The sequence below is a fragment of the Eptesicus fuscus genome, chromosome 13 (assembly GCF_027574615.1).
Source record: "Eptesicus fuscus isolate TK198812 chromosome 13, DD_ASM_mEF_20220401, whole genome shotgun sequence".
Taxonomy (NCBI): Eukaryota; Metazoa; Chordata; class Mammalia; order Chiroptera; family Vespertilionidae; genus Eptesicus; species Eptesicus fuscus.
Window position 1 is genome coordinate 82,031,865 of NC_072485.1, and position 20,423 is coordinate 82,052,287.

At 64.1% G+C, this 20,423-nt stretch overlaps 1 protein-coding gene across 1 annotated transcript in view; it reads left to right on the forward strand.

Moving 5' to 3' along the window:
- SYT7 (synaptotagmin 7) overlaps positions 1-20,423 on the forward strand; it is a 62,546-nt gene that overhangs the window by 7,144 nt on the left and 34,979 nt on the right. Inside the window, exons 2-3 of the mRNA XM_054725719.1 lie at positions 1,178-1,337; positions 2,338-2,390. Coding sequence (XP_054581694.1) covers positions 1,178-1,337; positions 2,338-2,390 — 213 coding nt within the window. The remainder of the gene's footprint in view (positions 1-1,177; positions 1,338-2,337; positions 2,391-20,423) is intronic.

Sequence of the window (20,423 nt, forward strand, 5' to 3'; positions counted from 1 at the left end):
TGTGTTTGTGTGCCTGTGTGTGGGGTGGTGGTGGTGGTGAACAGGTGTGTGCAGGAGGTCTCCATACCTGAAACCACCAATGGTTTGGCTCCAGGCCCTTCAAACCCTTGGGAGAAGCCCCCCCCCCCCCCCCAGTCCCCTTCTCCGCCGCAGAATCAAACACCAATTCTGCGGAGAAAGAGGAACTAGGGTTCCCCTGATTTGGACTGAGCTGAGCTGACAGAGGGGCAGAGCGGGCCAAGAGAGCCCCAGGGTTGGAAGGTCAAAGAGGGGTTACTTTCCTACCCACTAAAGCAAGGTCAAGAAAAGGGGGTGGGGTGGGGGATGGGGCGCTGGGGGGAGTGGGGCGCTGTGCAGGAGAGGGATGAGCACGGGCTGCAGGTCTGTTTTCTTCTTTTGAGGGACTGGGTTAAGCGGGGAAGGTCACTGAGCTAGTCCTCCGCCAAGGGTGGCGATTCTAGACTTTTCCATTCCATATGCGTGCAAGCTTGGGGGACTAAGAGGAGCGGATCCAGGCTCAGCCTGGCAAAAACAACTCCACTCCTGGTTTTCGCACACACCAGCCCGTCTTCCCGGGACCTTGGCGGCGTGGAGTCCCGAGCTGACGCCCAGGAGCCGCCACCAAGTGGAAAACCTGGACGGGATTTCAACGCCTCTTGGAGCGGAATCAAAGGGCACCTCGGAGGAGGCGGCCGGCTCCGCGGCCCTGCGTGCTTCGAAGCCGCTGCCATCGGGGGCGGGTCGCCCAGTGCGGCGGGACCCCAGGCTCCCAGCGCCCAGCGGAGGGCGCGGTGCCCTCCCCGCGGGGGCCGTGGGCGGGCGGGGCGCGGGGCGCGGCGGTGCCCTCGGGGCGGCTCGGGGCGGCGGCGGCGCGGGCTGCAGTGCGGCGGGCGGCCGGCAGCGGGCAGCAGCGGGCACGGGCAGGGGCGGCAGCAGGCGGGCGGCGCCGGCGGTGCCCCGGGCGCGCTCTCCACACACACACACACACACACACACACACACACACACACACACACACGCACCCACACGCCTCGTACACACTCACACACGCTCCGGCACGCACACGCAGCGCGGGCCGGAGGGAGGAGGCTCGGCGGCGGCGGCGGCGGCAGCGTGCTCGGCGGCGGCGGGAGGCTGGCGGGCGGCCCCCGCTCCCCGGCTCCGCGGCCCCGTGCAGCCCGCGCGGCCCCCGCCCTCGGACCCGCCCCCGGGGGTCGCCGGGCCCCATGCCCTGCGGCGGCGGCGGAGCAGCGCGCGGCCACGGGCGGCTCTGAGAAGCCCGGAGGGAGCCGGCGACGAGGGGACCATGTACCGGGACCCGGAGGCGGCCAGCCCAGGTAAGCGCGGCCCCGCGGGCTGGGCGCCCCGCACCGGCGGGCAGGACGGCGGCAGCGCGGGGCGCCGTCTCGGAGCCCAGCCCGGGCCGCCGGAGCCGCGCTGACTCCCCCAGGGTCATCCCCGCCGCGGGCACGGGCGTGAGCGGCCCCGCTCGGACCCCGGACCCCGGACCCCGGACCCCCACCTCCTGGGGTCCGAGCCCTGCCCGGCTGGATGCCCGGCGCCCGCTTCGCAGTGTCCCCACAAGGACCTCCCCCCGCGCCCCGCAGCCCAAGGACAGCGTGCGTGGCGGAGCGAGGCGCCGCTCCGGGAGCGGGCAGTGCCTCTGGCATCCCCGGGTCCCCAGCACCAGCGCCCCGAAGGGGAGGTGCCCGCGCTAGGGGACCCCCGGACCAGGATCCCGGGAAGCTTTGGATCCAGGCTGCGGGCACTGGGGAGCGGTGCCATCGGCGGTGCCAACTGTGAATTGAGAGGGTGCCAGGGGGCAAGCGGGAATCTGGTGCAGCCGCAGGGGAGGGGGCTGGGGAGCCGCAGGAGCGAGGGGGGGGAGGCCGGAGCACCTGGAGAGAACGCGAGCCGAGATGGATGAGTGTGGGGGTGCCAGGGGGATGTGCTCCTGGGCCTGGGGAGGGGGACGCCGAGAACCCCAAACTCACTCCTGTCCTGTGGGGGAGGGCGGGGGAGGGGCCGCTCCTTTGCATTTCTCCGGAGCTGGAGCCTGGGGAGTGGCCTGGAGCCCACGTCTGCTCGGCATCCTGGCATCCTGGCATCCTGGCAGCTAAGCCAGGATCCCTCCTTCCTTCCTTGGCAATTGCCCTGCCATTTCCTCCTTGGCTCCTGCTGCCTCCTCGTGCAGTGCCCACCTGTAGGCAGGGCCCCTCCAGCTCCTGCCCAGGCTGGCCTCGGCGCCCTCCTGGGGTGCCCCACCCCGGGCCCGGCACTCCCGGTCGGCTGCCAGTTCTGGCAGCAGGGTCTCCGTTTCTGGGTTTCTTCTCTGAGGCTACAAGCACGTCACCCAGCCTGAGGACTTGCTCTCAGAGGAGTCCCGGCGGGTACTGAGGCGGGTGTCCCGGGAGTGGGGGCCCCGGGGGCGGGAGCAGCTATAAGACCCTCCACAGAAGGGACCCAGAGCTCAGGGCAGCCCGTGGGCGCCCGCCGTGCCCGCTCTCCCCGGCCCCACTTCACAGGTTCCCTCGGGGCAGCGTCCGTCTGCCCTCGCCTCCTGGAGAGCTGCTTCTCAGCCCAGCCGGCCACTGCAGCTGCCGCCGCCGGGCAGACGGGTGCCGGGCACTGCCCGCCCTCAGGACTCAGTCTCCCTCTCTGGAACCTCATGCCCATCGGCGAATGTCCTCCAGGGGATGGTGGAGGGACGGTGCCTTTGAAGATTCCTCCCTTCATCTGGACCCAGGTGGCCTGCCCTGGCATCTTCCCCCAGGAGGCTGCCAGCGTCCAGCACTTGGGCCAAGGGCAGGGGCCTTCTCCTGCTCGGCTCGCCCTCTCGGAAGCCAACAGCTTAGAGCAGAGGCCAGCTCTGGGGGTGAGGATGGAAGCGGGGAGGCAGCAAGGACACCCCCAGCCCCTGCCCAGCCAGGCTGGCAGCCTCCCTCTTCCGATAGGTCGGTGGCCTGGGGCTATGCCCTTGTCCTCTCTCCACCCCTCCTCTCCCCTCCCAGGCCTGGCACCGTGACAACACGGCTCCCCACACACCCCTGCCCTCTCCACGGACGCCAGCTTTCTGTTTGGCATCTTGGAGGTGAACGGCCTCGAGCCCAGTGCTGGAGCCCCACACCGTTCCCTCTCCCACTCGGCAGTGGGCCCCCTGTCTCCCCACTCCCACCGCAGCTGCGGGCCCACCAGCGCCATGGCAGGGGCAGCTCCGGAAGCGGGCGGGCCTGAGGGCTGCTTCCCTCTGGGGCGGGCACGGGGCTGGGGGGGGGGGGTCAGTCTTAGATCTGCTTTTGCTCCTAAGCCCCTGGGGAACTCTGAGGGAATAGAGACCTCCCTCTGGCCTCTGTGTCCCCAGCATCCCTGCCTACCTCCTGTAACCTCACAGTTCCAGGCTAGACGCACCCCCCCCCCATCCCCCAGCTCACCCTAGGCCGCCCCAGACTCTGCTCCCCCAGCCAGGCCTATGTGTCCCCTATTTCTGTCCCCGCACCGTTCCTTTGGATGGCACCAGGTGGGAGTGAGACAGGCAAAGTAGTCCCTGTGGGGTTCAGGCCAGTTCCTCTGGTGCCCCAGGGCCCAGCACCTTTTACATCCTGACCCCTTCATCCCACTCTCAGAACACCTGTGGTCCAGGCCTTGAAAATGTCTTAATCCCCTGTCCTATCCTGCTCCCCTCTGTCCCCAGCTGGCTCCAGCGGGTCCCTGTGGCACCGCCTCGCTCAGCCCACTCGCTCGGCATGTCACCGTGGGGCCCAGCCCACGGGGAAGTCCTTACTCACGGGACAGGCCAAGTGCAGCTCCCCTCCCACGTGGGGCCCTGGTCCCCGGGCAGTTCTCGCCCGGATCTCTCGAGGCCGAAGCGAGGGACTGTGGGGGGAGCTGGAGCCCCGGAAGACTCCCGTCAGCTTCTGCCCCAGCTCTGCCCGGCCCTCCCAGCTCTTCCTGCAAACTCGCCTCTGCCGCCCCCCAGCCATGCAGCCCGCTCCCGTTCCAGCTTTCCCCCGTGTCCCCAGGCCGGGTGGGCCTCCCTGTGTCCCTCCGATGCCTGTCCTGGCCCAGGCAGGGCTTCAGCACGCCTGCAGGGGTCAGCGTGGCCGTGGGCAGGCAGGACGGCAGCAGGGAGGGAGGGAGGGAGAGGTGACCTTGCCGTGAGTGAGTGAGCAGGGCCAGCGAGGCAGAGTCTGAGCTCCCACAGCAGAGTGGGGACAGAGACCAGGTCCTGAGGGTGGCCCGCTCTGCCCAGCCCTCTGCCAGCTTGTCCCTGGGGGTAGCTGTGCTTGAGGTCCCGTCTGCTCCACCTGTTAATGCTCTGCTTCCTACAGCAGCTCTGCTGGGCAGGCCCTTCCTGGGAAGTCTGGGGGGCACCCTGCATGGGCCGGGGGCCTTGGCATGGTGGGTCTCCTCTCGCGAGGCAGAAGGATCCACGGGATTGCCCAGGCCACTGGGCACGAGTTAGGGCAGTGGCTGCTGGGTGCTGTGTGGGGCAGGAGTTGGGGGTATGGCTTGAAGAACAAGTCAGGCGCGCTGTGAGGGCCGTGGGGGTGAGGGGCCAGGGCTGGGGTGTGGGATGGCCCAAGGGGCCTGGCTCTGTCGAATCATTTCCCTGGCAGACTCTCCCCCTACCTTCCTCTACCCATCCATCCCCCCATCCCTCCCCTGCCCCGTTGGCACAGGCCCAGACCTCCCTGGCCTGTGTCTGGGCTTGGGTCAGCGTCTAGGACTGACGTTCCAATGATCCCCCAGCCGGCCATGACCTGGGGGGCACCTGGGGCTGAGCAGGGCTGGAACGGGGGCGGGGCGGGAGGGGTGGCTTCTGTGGGACTTGGGTCAGGGGAGCCCGTGCCCCCGAGCTATTGCGTTTCCCATGGAGACAGCACCCTTGGTTCATGCTGTGGGGGCCTGTGGGGACAGCTTGACCGGTGGGCTGGTGCTCCAGGACGGTGGGGTGGTGGGGGGCAAGATCGCCTCCAAGCCCCTCCTCGCTGGGGAAGGGGGCCTAGAGCAGGCTGCCTTGGGGTGGGAGCACCCAGGCCAGCAGGTGACAGGTGAGGACAGCGGGACGCACGGGAACAGGTGGGTGTCAGGGGAACAAAGAGGCCCTGGGCAGTTGGGACGGGCTGACCCCAAACTCAGGCCCAAAGGTCCTGGAAGGCCACAGAGTGCCCGTGAGGGCTGCCCCCTCCCCCCTCCCCTCCCCCCTCCCCCTCCCCTCCCCCGCCCTGAGGCGGCAGGAGGTCTTCAGGGAAAGGCAGAGGAGTGGATGGTTACCCCCCTCTCTCCCCACTGCCTGCCCACCCCCATTCTCTCAGGGGCTTTGAATCCTCATTGAATCTGATGGACCGTTTTCAATAACTGCTCCCCCCAGGGGAGTGAGGCGGGAACAGCAGGGCGCGGAGTGGAGAGGGAGCCGCGTGGCGGGTGGGAGGCCCAGGCTGGAGCGGGGCTTTGGCCGGAAGAGCCGTCGGCTGCACAGCCTCCTCAGGGGCACCGCGGCCTCCCCGGTGGGCACAGGACGCCCTGCTGGGAGCCAGCCCCCTGCTCCGTGGGCCGTGCCCCGCAGGTGGCACATGCAACTGGTGAGGTCAGCTCTCTGTCGGGGCCGTCGCCGGTCTGGCCAGGTGCCAGAGCCAGCCTGTGCCAGGCCCAGTCCGGGTGCCCGCCTGCCTTGCCAGGGAACCCCAGTCAATGGTGCCAGGCGGACTGTGCCAGTTCCATGGACATGGAAGTCGCTGACTTTCTAGGCGGCGGGGGCAGCCTGGCTGGGCCCTGTCCAGCTTGTGTCTGGAGGGCAGGGCTTCGGTCTCACCCAGCAGGATCCCCAGGGGCAGAACGGAGTTGGCAGACAGCGCGGGGCCTGGGGAGGGGCTGGACGGCGCCCAGCCCTGGCTCCTGGGACTCTGGACCCAGTCGGTTGGGAGGTGGGCTGGCCTGTCGGGCCTTCTCCGGGGGGCTCTGAGCTCCCAGCTGGCAGGCACGTGGGAAGGTGTCACCCGTGGGGCTGGGCTGGGAGCCCACTTGCCTGGTGACTGGGTGGGGCCACCACGCAGTGGGAAGGGAGGGCGGGGCCGGAGGGGAGACGCGTCCTGGCCCGGGCGCACCTGCGTGCGGGTGGCAGCTGGGCCGGCCACCGGAATAGCCGCGCTCGTCGGCGTGCCCCGCCGCTGCCAACAGCAGCTAATGAGCGCATTTGTCGAGAAGCACGGGAGGTGCCCAGGGAGCTGTGACGGGAGGCACTGGGGGAGGGTGGCGCCTTGGCCCTGGGTCCCTGTGCCCAGCCAGGCGGGGCCTGTGCCCTCCAGGGGCCCTGCCTGCCCCCGTCACGCCCTGCCACCTGCCGGCTTGGCTGCCTCGGAGGCCTCCGTCTGCTGGGAGCAGGGCCTCACCTGGCTGCGTGGCCTGCGGGCGTGTGGGGGTTGGTGCTTTGGGGTGCTGGATACAGGTATTTTCATGACAGCGTGTGGGTCAGTCAGCGTGTGTGTGTGTGTGTGTGTGTGTGTGTGTGCGTGTGTGTAAGGCTGCACCCCCATTTTGGTGGCCCTGCTCCTTCAGTGCCCTTCGTGGAGTGCAGGAAGCGGGGGGCTCTCAGACTAACTGGGGAGGAAAGGGGGGTCCCATTCTGCCCCGCAGAGGAGCAGGAGCGAGAGGGCTGAGCCGCAGCCCCAGGGCCCCCCGTATCTGCCACTTGTGTCAGAGGAAGGGGAGAATTGGGGCCCGCAGAGCCCAGCCGGCCCTCTGGTTCTGGAGCCCCAGGAGCCCTGAGAGTGGGGGTGGGGGTTCGAGGGGCCGGTCCTAGCCGGTGGGGGTCTCCCAGCACTGGATGGTGCCGTGCACCCCCTGCCCCCAGACCGGGTAGGGTGGCATGGGGTGTGGGAGGCCACGAGGGGTGCCTGCGTGCGGCCCTGCACGAGGGGAGCGGAAGAGAGCTGTGTGGCTAATACGTCCAATTAAATTACTTCAAACCCTGCCGCGGCAGCTGCTCCCGGCGGGGCCCTGGGTACAAATTGGATCCGGCTCATTACCACGGGGCAGAGTCAGCGGGACATGAGAGTGGCCAGCTCCGCAGCACACGGCACGCCCTCCGCTCCGCCCAGCCCGGCCCGCGGGGGCCCCTCCAGCCTGTGCTCACCCCAGCACCCCTCAGGCTCCCCAGGTCCACCGGGTCCTGATATTGGGGCTCCCTGCGCACCTCTTTACTATCCTGGCCCGCAGAGCAGCTCCAGGGCTGCCCTGAGCCCTCACTTCCTTTCTCCAGGAAGTGGGGCTTCAGGCTTGATAAGGGGTGCGGCTTAAGGGAACCCCCTCAGGTCACTCAACACCCCCGTCCCCTCCCCCGATGACAATAACGACAGCGAGGTTGTGCTCGCGGAGGAGCACTCGGTATGTGCGAGGGGCCGGCACGCTGAAGCGAGGTCAAGTTACTCTACCACTTGGGCCTCAGTTTACTCCTCTGTTCAATGGGTGTGGTGATGCTTCCTGCCTCCCAGCGGGTTGGAGGATGAGGAAAGGTAACGGGGAAACGTCTTCAGCGGAGAGCCGGCACAGAGGAGACGCTCGGCCAACGGCAGCTGTTACCAGCGTTTTCCTGGACCGAGTGATGGGTGTGTGGGACGAGGGTTCCGAGAGCTCCGAGGAGGAGGAGGCTGCTTGGGCCCCGGTGCAGGAGGAGGAGGGAGGCTGCACCAGGCAGTGTCAGTCAGTTGTCACCGGAACCGCTGGGGGCGGGACTGGCCCTTAGACGTCGGCTTGAGGCCTGGCCGGTGGGCTCCGTGGTCGGAGAGTCAGGCCGCACGCCGAGGGTCTCCGCGTGGGTTCCACGTCCCGGGCACATGCCTGGGCTGTGGGTTCAATGCCCGGCCCCGGATGGGACTCGTGCAGGAGGCAACCGGTGGGTGTGTCTCTCGCATCGATGTGTCTCTATCTCTCCCCCTCCCTGCCTACCTCTCACAAGATCCTGGAGGAAATACCTGAGGTGAGGATTAACAAAAAAAAAAAAAAAACCCACAAAATCCGTTTGAGCCCTTGCCCGTGGCTCATTGGTTGGTTGCTGGTTCGATTCCCAGTCAGGGCACAAGCGCAGGTTGCAGGCTCGATCCCCGGTGGGGGGTGTGCACAAGGCAGCTGATTGATGTTTTGCTCTCATATTGATGTCTCTCGCTCTCACTCTCCCTTCCTCTCTCTCTAAAAATCAATTTAAAAATCTTAAAAAAAAAAAAAGTCAGTTTGAGATTCCAAACCCAAGTGTGAGCTTTGGGCCAGAGCCGTGGGTCTTGAAGGAAGTGGAAGCGCTTGCCATGTGAGCGAGCAGGGGCGAGGCTTTGGGTGTGGAGGGGACCACACATGCCGAGGTCAGAGGTGTGGCCAGTCCTGGCCTGTTGAGGCGGCAGCGAGTGAGCGGGCGTGGCTGGAAGGGCGGTCCTTGGGGTGGGGGTAGGAGTCCGGGCTTGGGAAAGGTGGGGTGGGTCAGATTCCGGAGGTCCTGTTGTTCTGAAACAGAAAAACGGAATCTTTAAAACAGAGCCATGGGGAACCATGGACGGCTCTCACGCAGATCCCCGTAAAGAACCTTAGTGCCCGGCAGCGCGGAGGGCCTCTCCCCTGCGCAGGGCGGAGCCCGGCACCCACACCAGGAGGTCTGCAGCAGCCACCGGACGGGGCCCTGCCCTCCCAAAGCTGGTGGTGGGTCAGGGGCGGCCAGGGGCCCAGCCTGGGACAGATGGGCCTGGATGGACCCCCGAGAGGGATGGAGAGCCGCATGGGCAGGCCCGGGGCCCAGGTCACGCTCCTGAGGTTGCATCTGCACCCCACCCCTCAGCCTGGGCATCAGGACCGCTCCTACTCCAGCTGCCAGACCCCACCAGAGCCAACCGCCAACCTGTTTCCATGGCAACTAGGCGGCCACCCCCCTCTCTGTGCCCATGGCCCCTGGCGCAGGGGCCCATTCCCAGCAGGGCCTGGGTCTGTCTTCTCACTTCCTTAGGGTCGGCCCTGGGGAAGCCCCTCCCTCACACCGAGGCGCCGGCAGCCTCGGGGTATTGGGGTCCACGTGCATGGAGAGTGCGTTGTGTCCCCCGCAGCAGGGAGCAGGAAGGCAGGGCTGGCCTCCAGGGCGACCCTCCTCAGCTGGGGCTTTGCTCCCCTCGGGGAGAGGGTCGAGGAGCACCAGGGGCCTGATGCCAGGATGAACTCTGGGCCCCTTCCCAGGAAGGAGGAGAGGTGCGGGCTGTGCAGGTCACGGGAAGTGGCAGGGAGGACCTCCTGGCAGTGCCTGCTGGGTCCTCAGTCCACAGCGCTCCCCCCTGCATCTCAGCCTCACAGCCGTCCTGGGAGGGGGTGTCGCTAGCCCTGTTGTACAGAGGGGGAAACCGAGGCCAGAGGCCGAGTGTCTTCCCAGTCACTCAGCACACAGGCGAGATTCCCAGTAACCACTGGCCTGTGCGGCCTGGTGCCTCCCTTATCCCACTGGGACCCAAGCCAGCCTGTCTCTCGGCTCATCGCTGGGAGGGAGTGCGGGGAGCTGGGAGTGGCTGCAAGCCGGACTCCGAGGGTGTCCCGGTGCCTCCTCCAGTGCTCAAGATGTCCCCTAAAACCTGTGCTCCCAGGTCCCCGGAACAGGGGCGCCTCCATCCCACCCTGTCTCCTCTCCCTCCCGCAGGCACCACGGAAGGATGCTCTCGCTCATGGGAGGCACCCCTCACCCCTGCTTGGCACCTGCCAGCCCCGGAGGAGCCTGATGCATTGGCTGTGTGCCCCCCAACCCCATTCCTCCCTCTCCAGCCCCCGCCTCGCTGGGGAGGTGCGAAGGGAGCGATTTCACAGCCTGTCAGCTGAGGCCTAAAAATACCCAGAACTCCAAGATGCCTGGGCAGGGGGAGGAGAGAGCAGGGACCAGGGATGGGGTGGTGGGGGTGCAATGGTAACGTGGCCACAGCCTTCTTGGGAGGGATGGGCAGAGGTCCCTGGGTCCCCCCTCTGGCCCCAGAGCTGGCAATGATAACGGGGGACCATCTCTAGGGTCTCGAGGACTCAGCTCCGGCACGCAGACCGGAGGGAGGGCTTAGTCTCAGGCAGGTACCGTGGACTCCAGGGTCCCCAGAGCCTCCGGTCAGGGCCTCTCTGCCTCTCCACCCCTGGCTCGGCTGGCATCTTCGGCCGTGGGAGCTGGGCGTGTGCCCGCTTCCTTCCTGGAGAAGGTGCCACTGCTGTGAGGGTCGAGGTGTGAGGAAGGCAGCGTGGATGGGGGAGCCGGCAGGTGCGTGATGTGACGTGTGAGTCACCAGGCGCTAGAGGGGGGCAGAAGAGAAGGGGTGTGGTGATCCATGTCACTGCCAGGTGGCTGGGTGCTGAGGCGTGGCCCGGCCCCCACAAGTCAGCCCGTGCCCAGAATGGGGGGCACGCGTGCGTGCGTGTGTGCGTGCCGACCTGCCGGGGCTGCCCTCTTCTTGGTGCTGGGGTGCTTGTGGAAATGTCTGAGCGAGCATGGCTACTCCAGGCAGCAACTGCGTGAAAGCATGGGAGCAGGTGTGGAAGCAAGCACACGCCATGTCATGCAGACACATGACGGAGTGTGTGCTTCTCGTGTGGAAACCTGATGGCAGGTGTGCCTGTGCAGAGGGCATAGGCAGGCCCCCGTGGGGCACCGGGCAGGGGCTGCGAGTCACTAGGGAGAGCGGTGGGGGGTCAGCAGAGCAGGGGCTCTGGATCAGAAGGGATGGGGCTCAGGCCTCAGCGCTGCCTCCTGTTGGGCAGCCGTGTGACCCTGGGCACGTCAGTTACCTTTCGTGGACGCGTGTCCCCGTCTGTAGCCTGGAGGGTGACGGCACCTGCCTCGGAGGGCGGCGGGGAGGCTTGTCTGTAAGCTGCCTAGAACCGGGCCCGGCACAGAGCTAGCTAGCACCACGTGTGTACCCGCTCCTCGTCTCTGGTCCTCCCCTCTGATGGCACAGGCGGCCGCACCAAGTTCAAGAGGGCAGAAGGCCTGCCCAAGGTCACGCAGCACGTTAGTGGCAGGGCCAGGACCAGACCCCCGACTCCGGCACCTAAGACAGAGCTTGTTCAAGTCGGGGGCCTCGGGATACTGCCCCCGTTAGGCCACCGGAAGCCCCCACAACGCAGGATTGTAACCCCCTTGGCGTCTGGGGCCTGGATTCTGCCCAGGCCTGGGCTGGGGCTTGGGAACGCAGCGGCCTGAGCATCATTCGATGATGCCAGGATGTTGGCATCCCGGGGGCAGTGGCCAGCCACCTGGCAGAACGGTGGCACTGCTCCGCCTGTGGGCTTGGCCACGTAGTCACCCCTCCTGCGTCTGGGCTGCCTCCCGCTAATGAATGAGAGGAATCCGTGCTTCCTAGGGCTGTTGTGGGGGGTAAACTAGGTCCTGCGTGTAGCGTGTACGGGGCTGGAGCACGGGGCGTGGTAAATGCTCCATAATGTCCGCTAACCCACGTGGATCCCTCCCCCTGAGTGCTCCGTCCGGGGTGACTCCCTGTGCTTCCCTCCGGCCCCTGCTGGCCTCACTCCCCTCCACCCGCCGCCCAGGCCTAAGCGGATCCGGGACTGCCTTCCTGGCAACCGGGACCTGTGTTTGTCTCCCGTTATCGCTTCTGCCCAGGAGGGAACGCGGCCCGCCATTGGGACTTAGCCCCGGAGCCCTCTGGACCTGGCCTCCTCACGTGCTTGCTCCACGACCTTGGACAAGCACCATCTCATCTCGGGGCCCTGATCCTCCCTCTGTGAAGTGGGAAGGCAGGACCCCCCCCGTCCTGGGGCAGCGTGGCCCCGTAGCCGTGTGACCCAGGAGGGTCCCTGGCTCAGCCCCCGAGAGGGGGTGGCAGGTTGGCAAGAAGGAGGTGGGCCGGCTGCCCCGGGTGAGAGGAGCACGCGGGCCCAAGCTGGCTGGTGGCCTGCCATATGCCTGCCGGTACCTGTGGGTGCGTGGGAGGGCAGGCAGGCCCAACTGGCTGGGCCCTGACATTGGGGGCGGCTCAAGGACAGTGACAGAGAGAGAGCCTTTCCTGGGGCCCTGGGAGCTGCCACGCCACCGTCCTCCCGGCTCTCCCCCCGGCTCTCCTCCCGGCTCTCCAGGGCTTTCCTCCAGCAGTTCCTCCTTCCTCGCTGCCCTTCCTCTCTCCTTCCCCTTCCTGGAGTCTCCCAGTCTCCCCCTGCCCCCCTGCCTCTTCCAATTCCTGCATCTCCACCATTTTCCAGGGTGCTTTCTTCCTTCCTCTCCCTCTGCAGAGGGGAGAGCCCGCCTTTGTCTCTGCTTCCTGAGGTCCCTCCTTTCTACAACAGGACACGCTCCCCATTTCTCTGGATCTTCCTGGCTTCGCCGGCTCGAGCCTAGGCCTCCTCTTACCCTGCATGCATGTCTAAGCTCCTTCCAGCTTCCTGTCCCCTGCCTCTCCCCCTTCAGATCCCCTCCCTCCCCAGCAGCCCGCTTCCCTCCTTCCAGTTCCTTGGCCCTCGCTCCCTACACCTCGGCCAGGCCCCCTCACCCACCCTCCAAGGTTTCCTGGCCTCCTTCAGCAGATGGGGCCAAGCCAGGCAGTGTCTGTGGCTGTTGCTGCTACCCTGTACCTCAGCAGCCGCCCCCACCCCTGTGAGTTGAGAAAAGGGGTCAGCCCAGGGCCCAGGGACTGGCAGCCTTGCCTCCTAATTAGCAGGAAGTAATTGCCTGGGAAAAAAAAAATTCATTTAGAATGAGAAACCGAGACTTCAAGTCAGAGCTGAGCCAACTGACAGCCCTAGGGAGCAGGAGGAGGGAGGTGGCCCAGGTCATGGCCTTAGGAAGCCCCTCAGGACATGAAGGCCCATTGGACCCCCCCTCCCTGGACCCCAGCCTTGGGGAGGAGGGCGGATAGCACTGGGCTGGGAGTCCCACCGTCTTCATCGGAGGCTCGGCTTCACGACCCACCGTGGGACGGGGCAAGCCACTCATTTCCTTGAGCCTTAGTTTTCTCTCCTGTAAACTCACACGAGGCCCTCAAGCACCATGAGGGAGGCTTTGGACGGAGGCTGTAAAAGCCCTCTGCGGGCCGTGAAGAGCTGCGGGACCGCGGTGTCGCTGTCTCCCCCGCGTGGCTCTCCATCTCTGGGATGGGAGGATGGTGGGGGGGTGGCCCTGGATACACCCGAGGGTCAGCGAGCCTTCCCGAACAGGTGGGCCCAGCTGAGGAAGGCAGACAGGTGTGGTCCCCGTGCCAGGCCCCACACGCACCGGCTGGCCCACCCTGCGTGGTCCCCTCACCTGTCGGAACCCTACTTCCGTCGTCTGTAGGATGCTGCTGATCATGATGTTTCCCACCAGGGGGGTTGTAAGGCCGAAGCGATAATGTGGGCAGAGCTCTTCCCGTCGTGCTCGGCCTGGAGTGAGTGCGGCTCGTGGCATTGGCTGTAGTACCTACTGTAATTAAAGGCTATTAGCCTTACTCCCTGCCTGGCTCCAGGGAAGCTGTGATTTTGAGTGTTGTCTTCAGGTGGTTATTTGTCTTTTGCCTTTTTTTTTTTTTTTTAAGGAGGAGGGGGATTTTTACACCCCGTGAGGCCAATATGAAGCAGTCCTCTATAAACACCAAGCAGATTTGCTTCGCAAAGAGCCCCCACCTGTGGGGTCGGGGGGTCAGGACTGGGCTGCAGCTGTGGCCTCCTCTCACCCCCACTTATTCCTAGGGAGGGGCTGAGGGCGAGCTCGTTATTTGGGTGGATGTGAGGTTGGGCGCCTCTGCCCTCGGGGAAGGAACAGGCCTTGGTGCTCATCTTGGTAGGACTGGCCCTACCGTGGGAGGAAAGGTCGGATTTAAAGAGGTCTACCCCGCGAACCTTGGAGGAGGGAGCAGAAAGTATCACCTGGTCCAGTTGTCTTTGCTGTGAACTGGGGAGCATCGCACCCCAAGGCCACCAGACACAGCCAGACAGCCAAGGAGCACGGGTGCCAGGCGCCAGATTGCCCCGGGAGGGGTGAGGGGGCGGCGGGGGCGGGACAGGCTGCCACTCCTTCCCCCTTCGCCCAGCACCACCGTCTGTGCGCCTGCTCCGAGCGCAGTACCCGCGCCAGCCTCCAGGGGGCGGCGCCGCGGGCTCCCGGGAGGGAATGGGGTGTGGCATTTCCAGGGGTGGGGAGGCTCTTGGTGTCTCAAGCTGGGCTGCTGACTGGGGACCTCCCTGGGGGAAAGGGAGCTCCTAGGTCCGTTGGTGGCTCGGCGGGGCTTCAGCTTAAGGCTGATCTGGGAGGAACTGACAGTGGAAGGTGGGGCCCCTGTGCTGCAGCCCCAAAAAGGGTTTCCGGCGGGTTAGACCCCACTCGCCAGGGGCAATGCGAACGGTGGCCCGGCGGAGGGCTCCGACCCAGGGCCGCGTCCTGCTTCAGCACCAAGGACAGAGGCAGCGGGCTGCGGCGGAGTCAGGACCGCGGACAGGTCTCGGGGCGCGTGCTCAGGGGCTCTGTGCTGACCATGGGCTGCTGCTATCCCTGAATAAGGAGAATGGCGCCTCTGACGGGGAATCTCAGCTGCCCTATATCCTAACAAGGCGACTTAGGACCAGAGAAGTGAGCTCGTGGCTAAGGTCACACAGCCACCGTGACACAGTGAGTGGCCGGACTGGACTCAGATCCCAGCAGTCTCTTTCCACCACGCCCACAACTGAATTCCCACCCGTTACCGCCCCCCCCCCACCCCGCCACCTCCTTCCTACACACCTCTGGGACCTGCCCCTGAGAGCTCTCACGCGGACACAGATTAAGTGTATCTCTGCCCCCAGGTCATCAAAACCACAGGTCAAGAGTCTGGACCTCAGGGTGGACGATCCCTCGCCCCCGTGGCTTTCATGGCTGTGAGCCGCAGGCGGGAGGGTGTCGGGGCCCGTAGGGGAGCCTGTGACCTGGGGGGGGGGGGTAAAATCGAGGCATCAGCACGAGGAGCTCTTAAGTGCTCCGAGATCCTCGAATAAAATACTGCGCACCGTTCCCACTCCGGCTTCTTTGCAGCCGTGTATTATTCATAACAATACGATGCTGATTTAGGCCGAGGCACAACGATGTATTATTCATAGGAGTAACGAGTGGTCAAGGCCTGTACTTAATCATCACATGCCCCTGGTCCTGCCCCCGCTGCACACTCCGGCGGAGAGGCCCTCCAGCGGAGCCCCTCCTTCCCTCGGCTCCCTGCTCGTCCTGAGTGGCTTTGACCCTGATGACTTCCGGACTCGGTAGCTTCCTGAGGTCTGCAGATGGTTTATCTCCCCCTCCCCCTCTTTTTTTTTTTAATATTTGTATTTGATTTCAGAGAGGAAGGGAGAGGGAGAGAGAGATAGAAACATCAATGATGAGAGAGGATCACTGGTTGGCTGCCGCCTGCACGCCCCCTACTGGTGACCGGAATCGAACTTGGGACCCTTCAGTCCGAAGGCCGATGCTCTATCCACTGAGCCACACCGGCTAGGGCTCCCTCTACCCCTCTTTTGAGGCTAGAGACCGAAGCCTTCCCTAAGCCTCGAATTGTGGGAGGTGGGAGGGGCTGTGATGCGGGAAGGGGGTCACCAGGTAGAAGACACCCCCATCGGTGGACCCCTCCGTGGACTCTGGAGCACGTTGTGAACTGCTCTGCACGGAACAGCTGGGAGCCACTGTTACCAAGGCCGTGCTGTCTGCTGGGGGGGAGAGCAGAGGCGGAGAGGGGTGGACGCGGCCCGGGGAGCTCGCCCGGCCTCGCTCCCTGGTGAGGAGTCAGAGGGCTCGTGGACCCCGACATGCCCCCGGCCGGTGTCTTGCTGGAACAGCTCCTGGCCCATCCGGGTCATCCTTCATTCGCTCTTTACTCATTTAGCATCTCCTCTGAATTCTAAACCGCCCGCATCCCGCCGGCCTCGGCAGCCCCTGCCAGCCTTCTCTCCCTCGCTCGCTCACGCATTATCTGTTTTTATTACAGTCAAGGTTGAAGAGGCTCGCTCGCTCTAAGCCCCTATTTTCAGCTACTTTTAACTTTCCCAAACAATTCCCCGAGGGCCTCCTCGGTTTCCAGCCTCCCTCCCACCCTGGAGAGGCCGGAGGGGTTGTGGGTGGCGCCGGCTTTCTGAAGGACACGGAGAGAGCCTGTCGGGAGGGCATGGGAGTGGGGCCAAGGCCCAGCTTCCCCGGGAAATGAGAGCCTGGCTCGTTCCCTTCTTTTCCTTTTCCCTTCTGCCCGCCCATCTCATTTTCTTTTTTCCTGGAGCAAGACAGGAGCTGCCCCCGTCCCCAAGGTGGGTGGCCTCGAGCGCGGGGAGTTTCAGTGCGGAGAGAAGGCAGGGCATTCATCACGACGGGAGGCCTGGCGCTTTGCCTGGCTGTCTGGGTTCAGAGTTTAGCTCATTGGTTTTTCTGTTGCTGTCTCCCAACTATGCCTTTTTCTGGCTGTTCTGTATGTTGGGTCGGTAGGAGGGAGGGAGGTGGGCTAAGCATCAAACATACCCCCCCCTTCTCATGCCCAACTAGTCCCGGGCTGCAGGCTCTGCACCTGTAACTCGCCTCCCACCTTTTCCCACTCCCAGCTGCTCACGTGCACGGGACGGGATGCCTCGTAGGGAGACCTGGGACTCCAGCTTTCACTGCTTCCCACCGGACGTCATCCGGCAAAGGATGAGGGAGGGGGGTCCCTGAGGCATAATATGTCCCCGTGCAGAATCCGGTGGGAGCAGGCGGGTCAGGAGGGGAACCCTCTGGCAGATGTAGCCCCAACCACCTCCAACATCACTCTGCTTTCTCTCCGGGATAGTAGTTGCACCCCAGTCAGCACAGCAGAGACAGGGCCCTGGGCACCCCACCCTTCTCTTCTGCTCACACTCTGGCCAGCCTCAGGCACTCAACCCCCGGACTGTTCTGAGACCTGTGGGTAGACTGAGGCCAAGGTCTGGCCTGAGGTCTGGAGGGAGGGAGGAGCCGGGAAAGGTGTGTGAGGGAGCGGGGGACCTCTGAAATGCTCGGGGTAACGGGCATGGCTCTCTGGTCAGTTTTTTGGCTGCTCTTTGATCCTGTGTTCACTCCGTGTCTTTCTTCTCTTCCTGCTCCTTCGAACGACTTGTGTCAAGGCTCAGCTCCCAGTGGGTGGGCCGGAGTGAGAGCCGCAGGGTTTGGGGTCCAGAGACGCCAAGTCCAACCCTGGCCTTAGCTCTCCCCGCCGTGTGCTCTTGGGCAGAGAGCCCTTCTGAGCCTCCGTTGGCTTCTTTGTCAAATGAGCAGAGGAGTGTTTCCCCTCAGAGGGGCGCTGGGGGCTGCGAGCGTGACTCGGTGCTGAGTGTGCGTTAGTCACTGTGAGTACAGCCGCTCGGGAAGGAGGGCACGGGCCTGGGATATGGGGTGCAGAGGAGGGGAGCAGTCTAGGCTGGGAGGGGGTGGCGGTGCAACAGCTTTGGAAAGGCTGGAGAGAGGGCGTGTGCACGGAGAGTACAAGAGCAAATTAGCTCCGGGGCAAGCGCCCATGTGCACAGGTTTCCAGCACATCCAGCAGCTTCCCTGCATTGTGTCCTCGTTGGAGGGCGAGGGGAGACCCCAAGCAATGGGGAGACAGGATGTTGCCCTAGTGGCCCTGCTTGGGGAACAAGACTATTCCCAAGAAGAGGGAGGTGGACAGAGGGGCAGTTAATTCCAGTTTGGAGAGGAAAGGGACGGCTGTGAGTGCATGTCATCAGGGAGGGCATCCTGGAAGAGGTGGGCTTCCCTGCGGCCTTGAATGGCTTCAGGCTTTTGTTCAGCACTTGTCTATCCAGCCCCTCCTGCGTACCAGACCCTGGGCTACAGAGATGAGTGATGTGTGGTCTCAGCCCTCCCGGTGCTCCCAGTGGGGGAAAGACATAGAAAGTGCTCATTATTAACCCAAAGAAGAATTGCCGTAGGAACAGGGGAAGCAGGAGGAAATGTGGGAGGGGATGAAGGCCATCTCTGTCTGGGGATCCTGAGGGTGGAGAATAGAAGGAGGGGCATTCCAGGCCTAGAGAACAGTTTGTGCAAAGCCTCAGGTGTAAGAGACGTCGGCCTTCCGGAAGGCAGGGGAACGGTGGGGTGTGGCTAGGTTGTGCCGTGTAGCATATTACAGAATCTTATCACATCCTTCAGCTCAGAGGAAGCCGCTGTCGCTGGGAAGGGACCGGCTCGAGTTGCCTTAATTCCCCATGCCCATTCCTTCCTCTGTGGACTAGGAAGAGGGGTGTGTGTGTGTGTGTGTGTGTGTGTGTGTGTGTGTGTGGTACAAGGTCGTGGCGATCACACAGAATGGTGCAGCTGAACTTCCTGGCACAAAAGGCGTGCGCTCGGTTAATGTGAAGTGTTCTGTGATCCTGACAGGACCCCAGCAGGGGAGGCCAGGGGCTATTATCCTCATTTAAAGGGGAAGCACTTGGGCCCAGCATGGGCCCTCCCAGGGTCACTGGCCAGGGCCAGGGGTGGGACTTGAGCCCAGGTTGTCTGCCTCCACGCCTGGTTTCCCTCCCACTGCTCTGCCTCCGAAGGACAGACAGAATCTGAGTAGACAAATGCGGGGCACAGGGAGAAAATTCCAGGCTAGAGGAAGTGCATGAATACCGAGACCCCGTGGATGGCAGAGTGGGCGGGGCATCTGCTCATGGCTATGACCATGTATGACCATGCATGGGGGGGGGTGAAGGTAAGCATGGGTGTTCGTGCAAGGAGTGAGTCTCTGTGGCTTGTGTGTGTGTGTGCGCACACATGGGTGTCCATGCATGTGTATGTGTGTGAGTCTGAGCATGGGTATCTGCAAGGAGTCTCCGTGGCTCATGTGTGTGTGTGTGTGTGTGTGTGTGTGTGCATGTGCGCATGGGTGTCCATGTATGTGTATGTGTGAGTGAACATGGATGTCTGTGCAAGGAGTCTCTGTGGCTCGTGTATGTATGTGTGCGTGCATGGGTGTCTGTGCCAAGGGTGAGTCTCCGTGGCGCATGTATGTGCGTGTGTGTGCGCGCGTGTGTGAGAGAGCCATGGTGTCTGTGTCTGTGGCCTGTGTATGTGTGCCTGCTCCTCTGGCTCCCTGCCCACTCCCCCTGGTGAGCTTGCCCTCAGAAGTCCATTCCCTCACCACAGCTCCCCGGGGCATCCCAGCAGCCAGCGGCCCTGTTTGATTCTGTTCATCCATAAATCATGGCTTGCTGAGGAGATGAAAAAATTGGGAGTGAGGGCAGATCCCTGGCAAGGGACGGGTCCGGTCTTCAGTGCTCACCTGCAGCCCAGCCTGCTTCCAGCTGCCACCCCACCCCCAGCCCTCGCGGCCTCCGCCCTCCCCTCGCCTTGCCCTACGCATTCAACTGACGCTCTTGTTCAAGCCCCCGGCCCGCCCGCCGTGAGTCAGGGACTGGGCGGGGGCGGGGTGCACAGAATTGAGTAAGACGTGACCCCCCCCCCCCCCGGCCTCTGCTGTCCTTTGGGGAAAACTGGGTGTGCATCTAGTTCAGTATTTCCCTCAGCTCACCGAGTGTCAGCCCCGAGCCCAGACGGCTCCTGCGCGGAGCGGTGGCGATGCTGGGACAGTGGCCAGCACTCACTGCCTCTTTACTCCGCACCAGGCACGGTGCGGAGCGCATTCTGGGTGCTAATTCCCTTAAACCCCACAATAGTCCTAGGAGGCCTGGACTATGACGAGCCCCCACCTACAGAGCGGGAAACCATGCACACACAGGTCAGGCCCCATGGCTTGGAAGAGTAAGAGCGAGAACCTGAGCCCAGACAGCCTGGCTCCAGAGCCCGGGCACTTAGTCACCGCACCCTGAACGCAGGGCCGGCACCGTGTGGGGGGGCCAGAGGCAGGAGCAGCTCATTCCCACTGAGGAGGTTACGGAGGCTCCTGGACGAGGTGCTTCTCCTCTGGCCTAGAAAAACCAGGGATTGTCAGGCCAATGCCCTGGCCGGTGTGGCTCAGTGGGTAGAGTGTCGGCCTGCGGACTGAAGGGCCCCAGGTTCAATTCCAGTCAAGGGCACAGGCCCGGGTTGCAGGCTCAATCCCCAGTGGGGGGTGTGCAGGAGGCAGCCGATCCATGATTCTCTCTCATCACTGATGTTTCTATCTCTCTCTCCCTCTCCCTTCCTCTCTGAAATCAATATATTTTTTTTTTTTAAAAAAAGAATTGTCAGGCAAAGATGGGCATGAGGGAAGAACGGAAAAGGGGTGTGTGTGTGTGTGTGTGTGTGTGTGTGTGTGTGTGTGTAAGAGAGGTTCTCAAACCCTGTCCCTGCAGCCCCTCCCGTCTCTTCTCTCCTGCCTTGTTTGGGTGACATGTGATAACATACACAGGCATTGAACGTTCAACCAATGTTTACCGAGCGTCAGCCTGTCACCGAGGATCCTGGAACGACAGAGCAGGACCCCTGCCTTCTCGGACCCTGTACTCTGGTACACAGTAGGTGCTTAATACATGGTAGCCTCTATTATCATCATTACTCC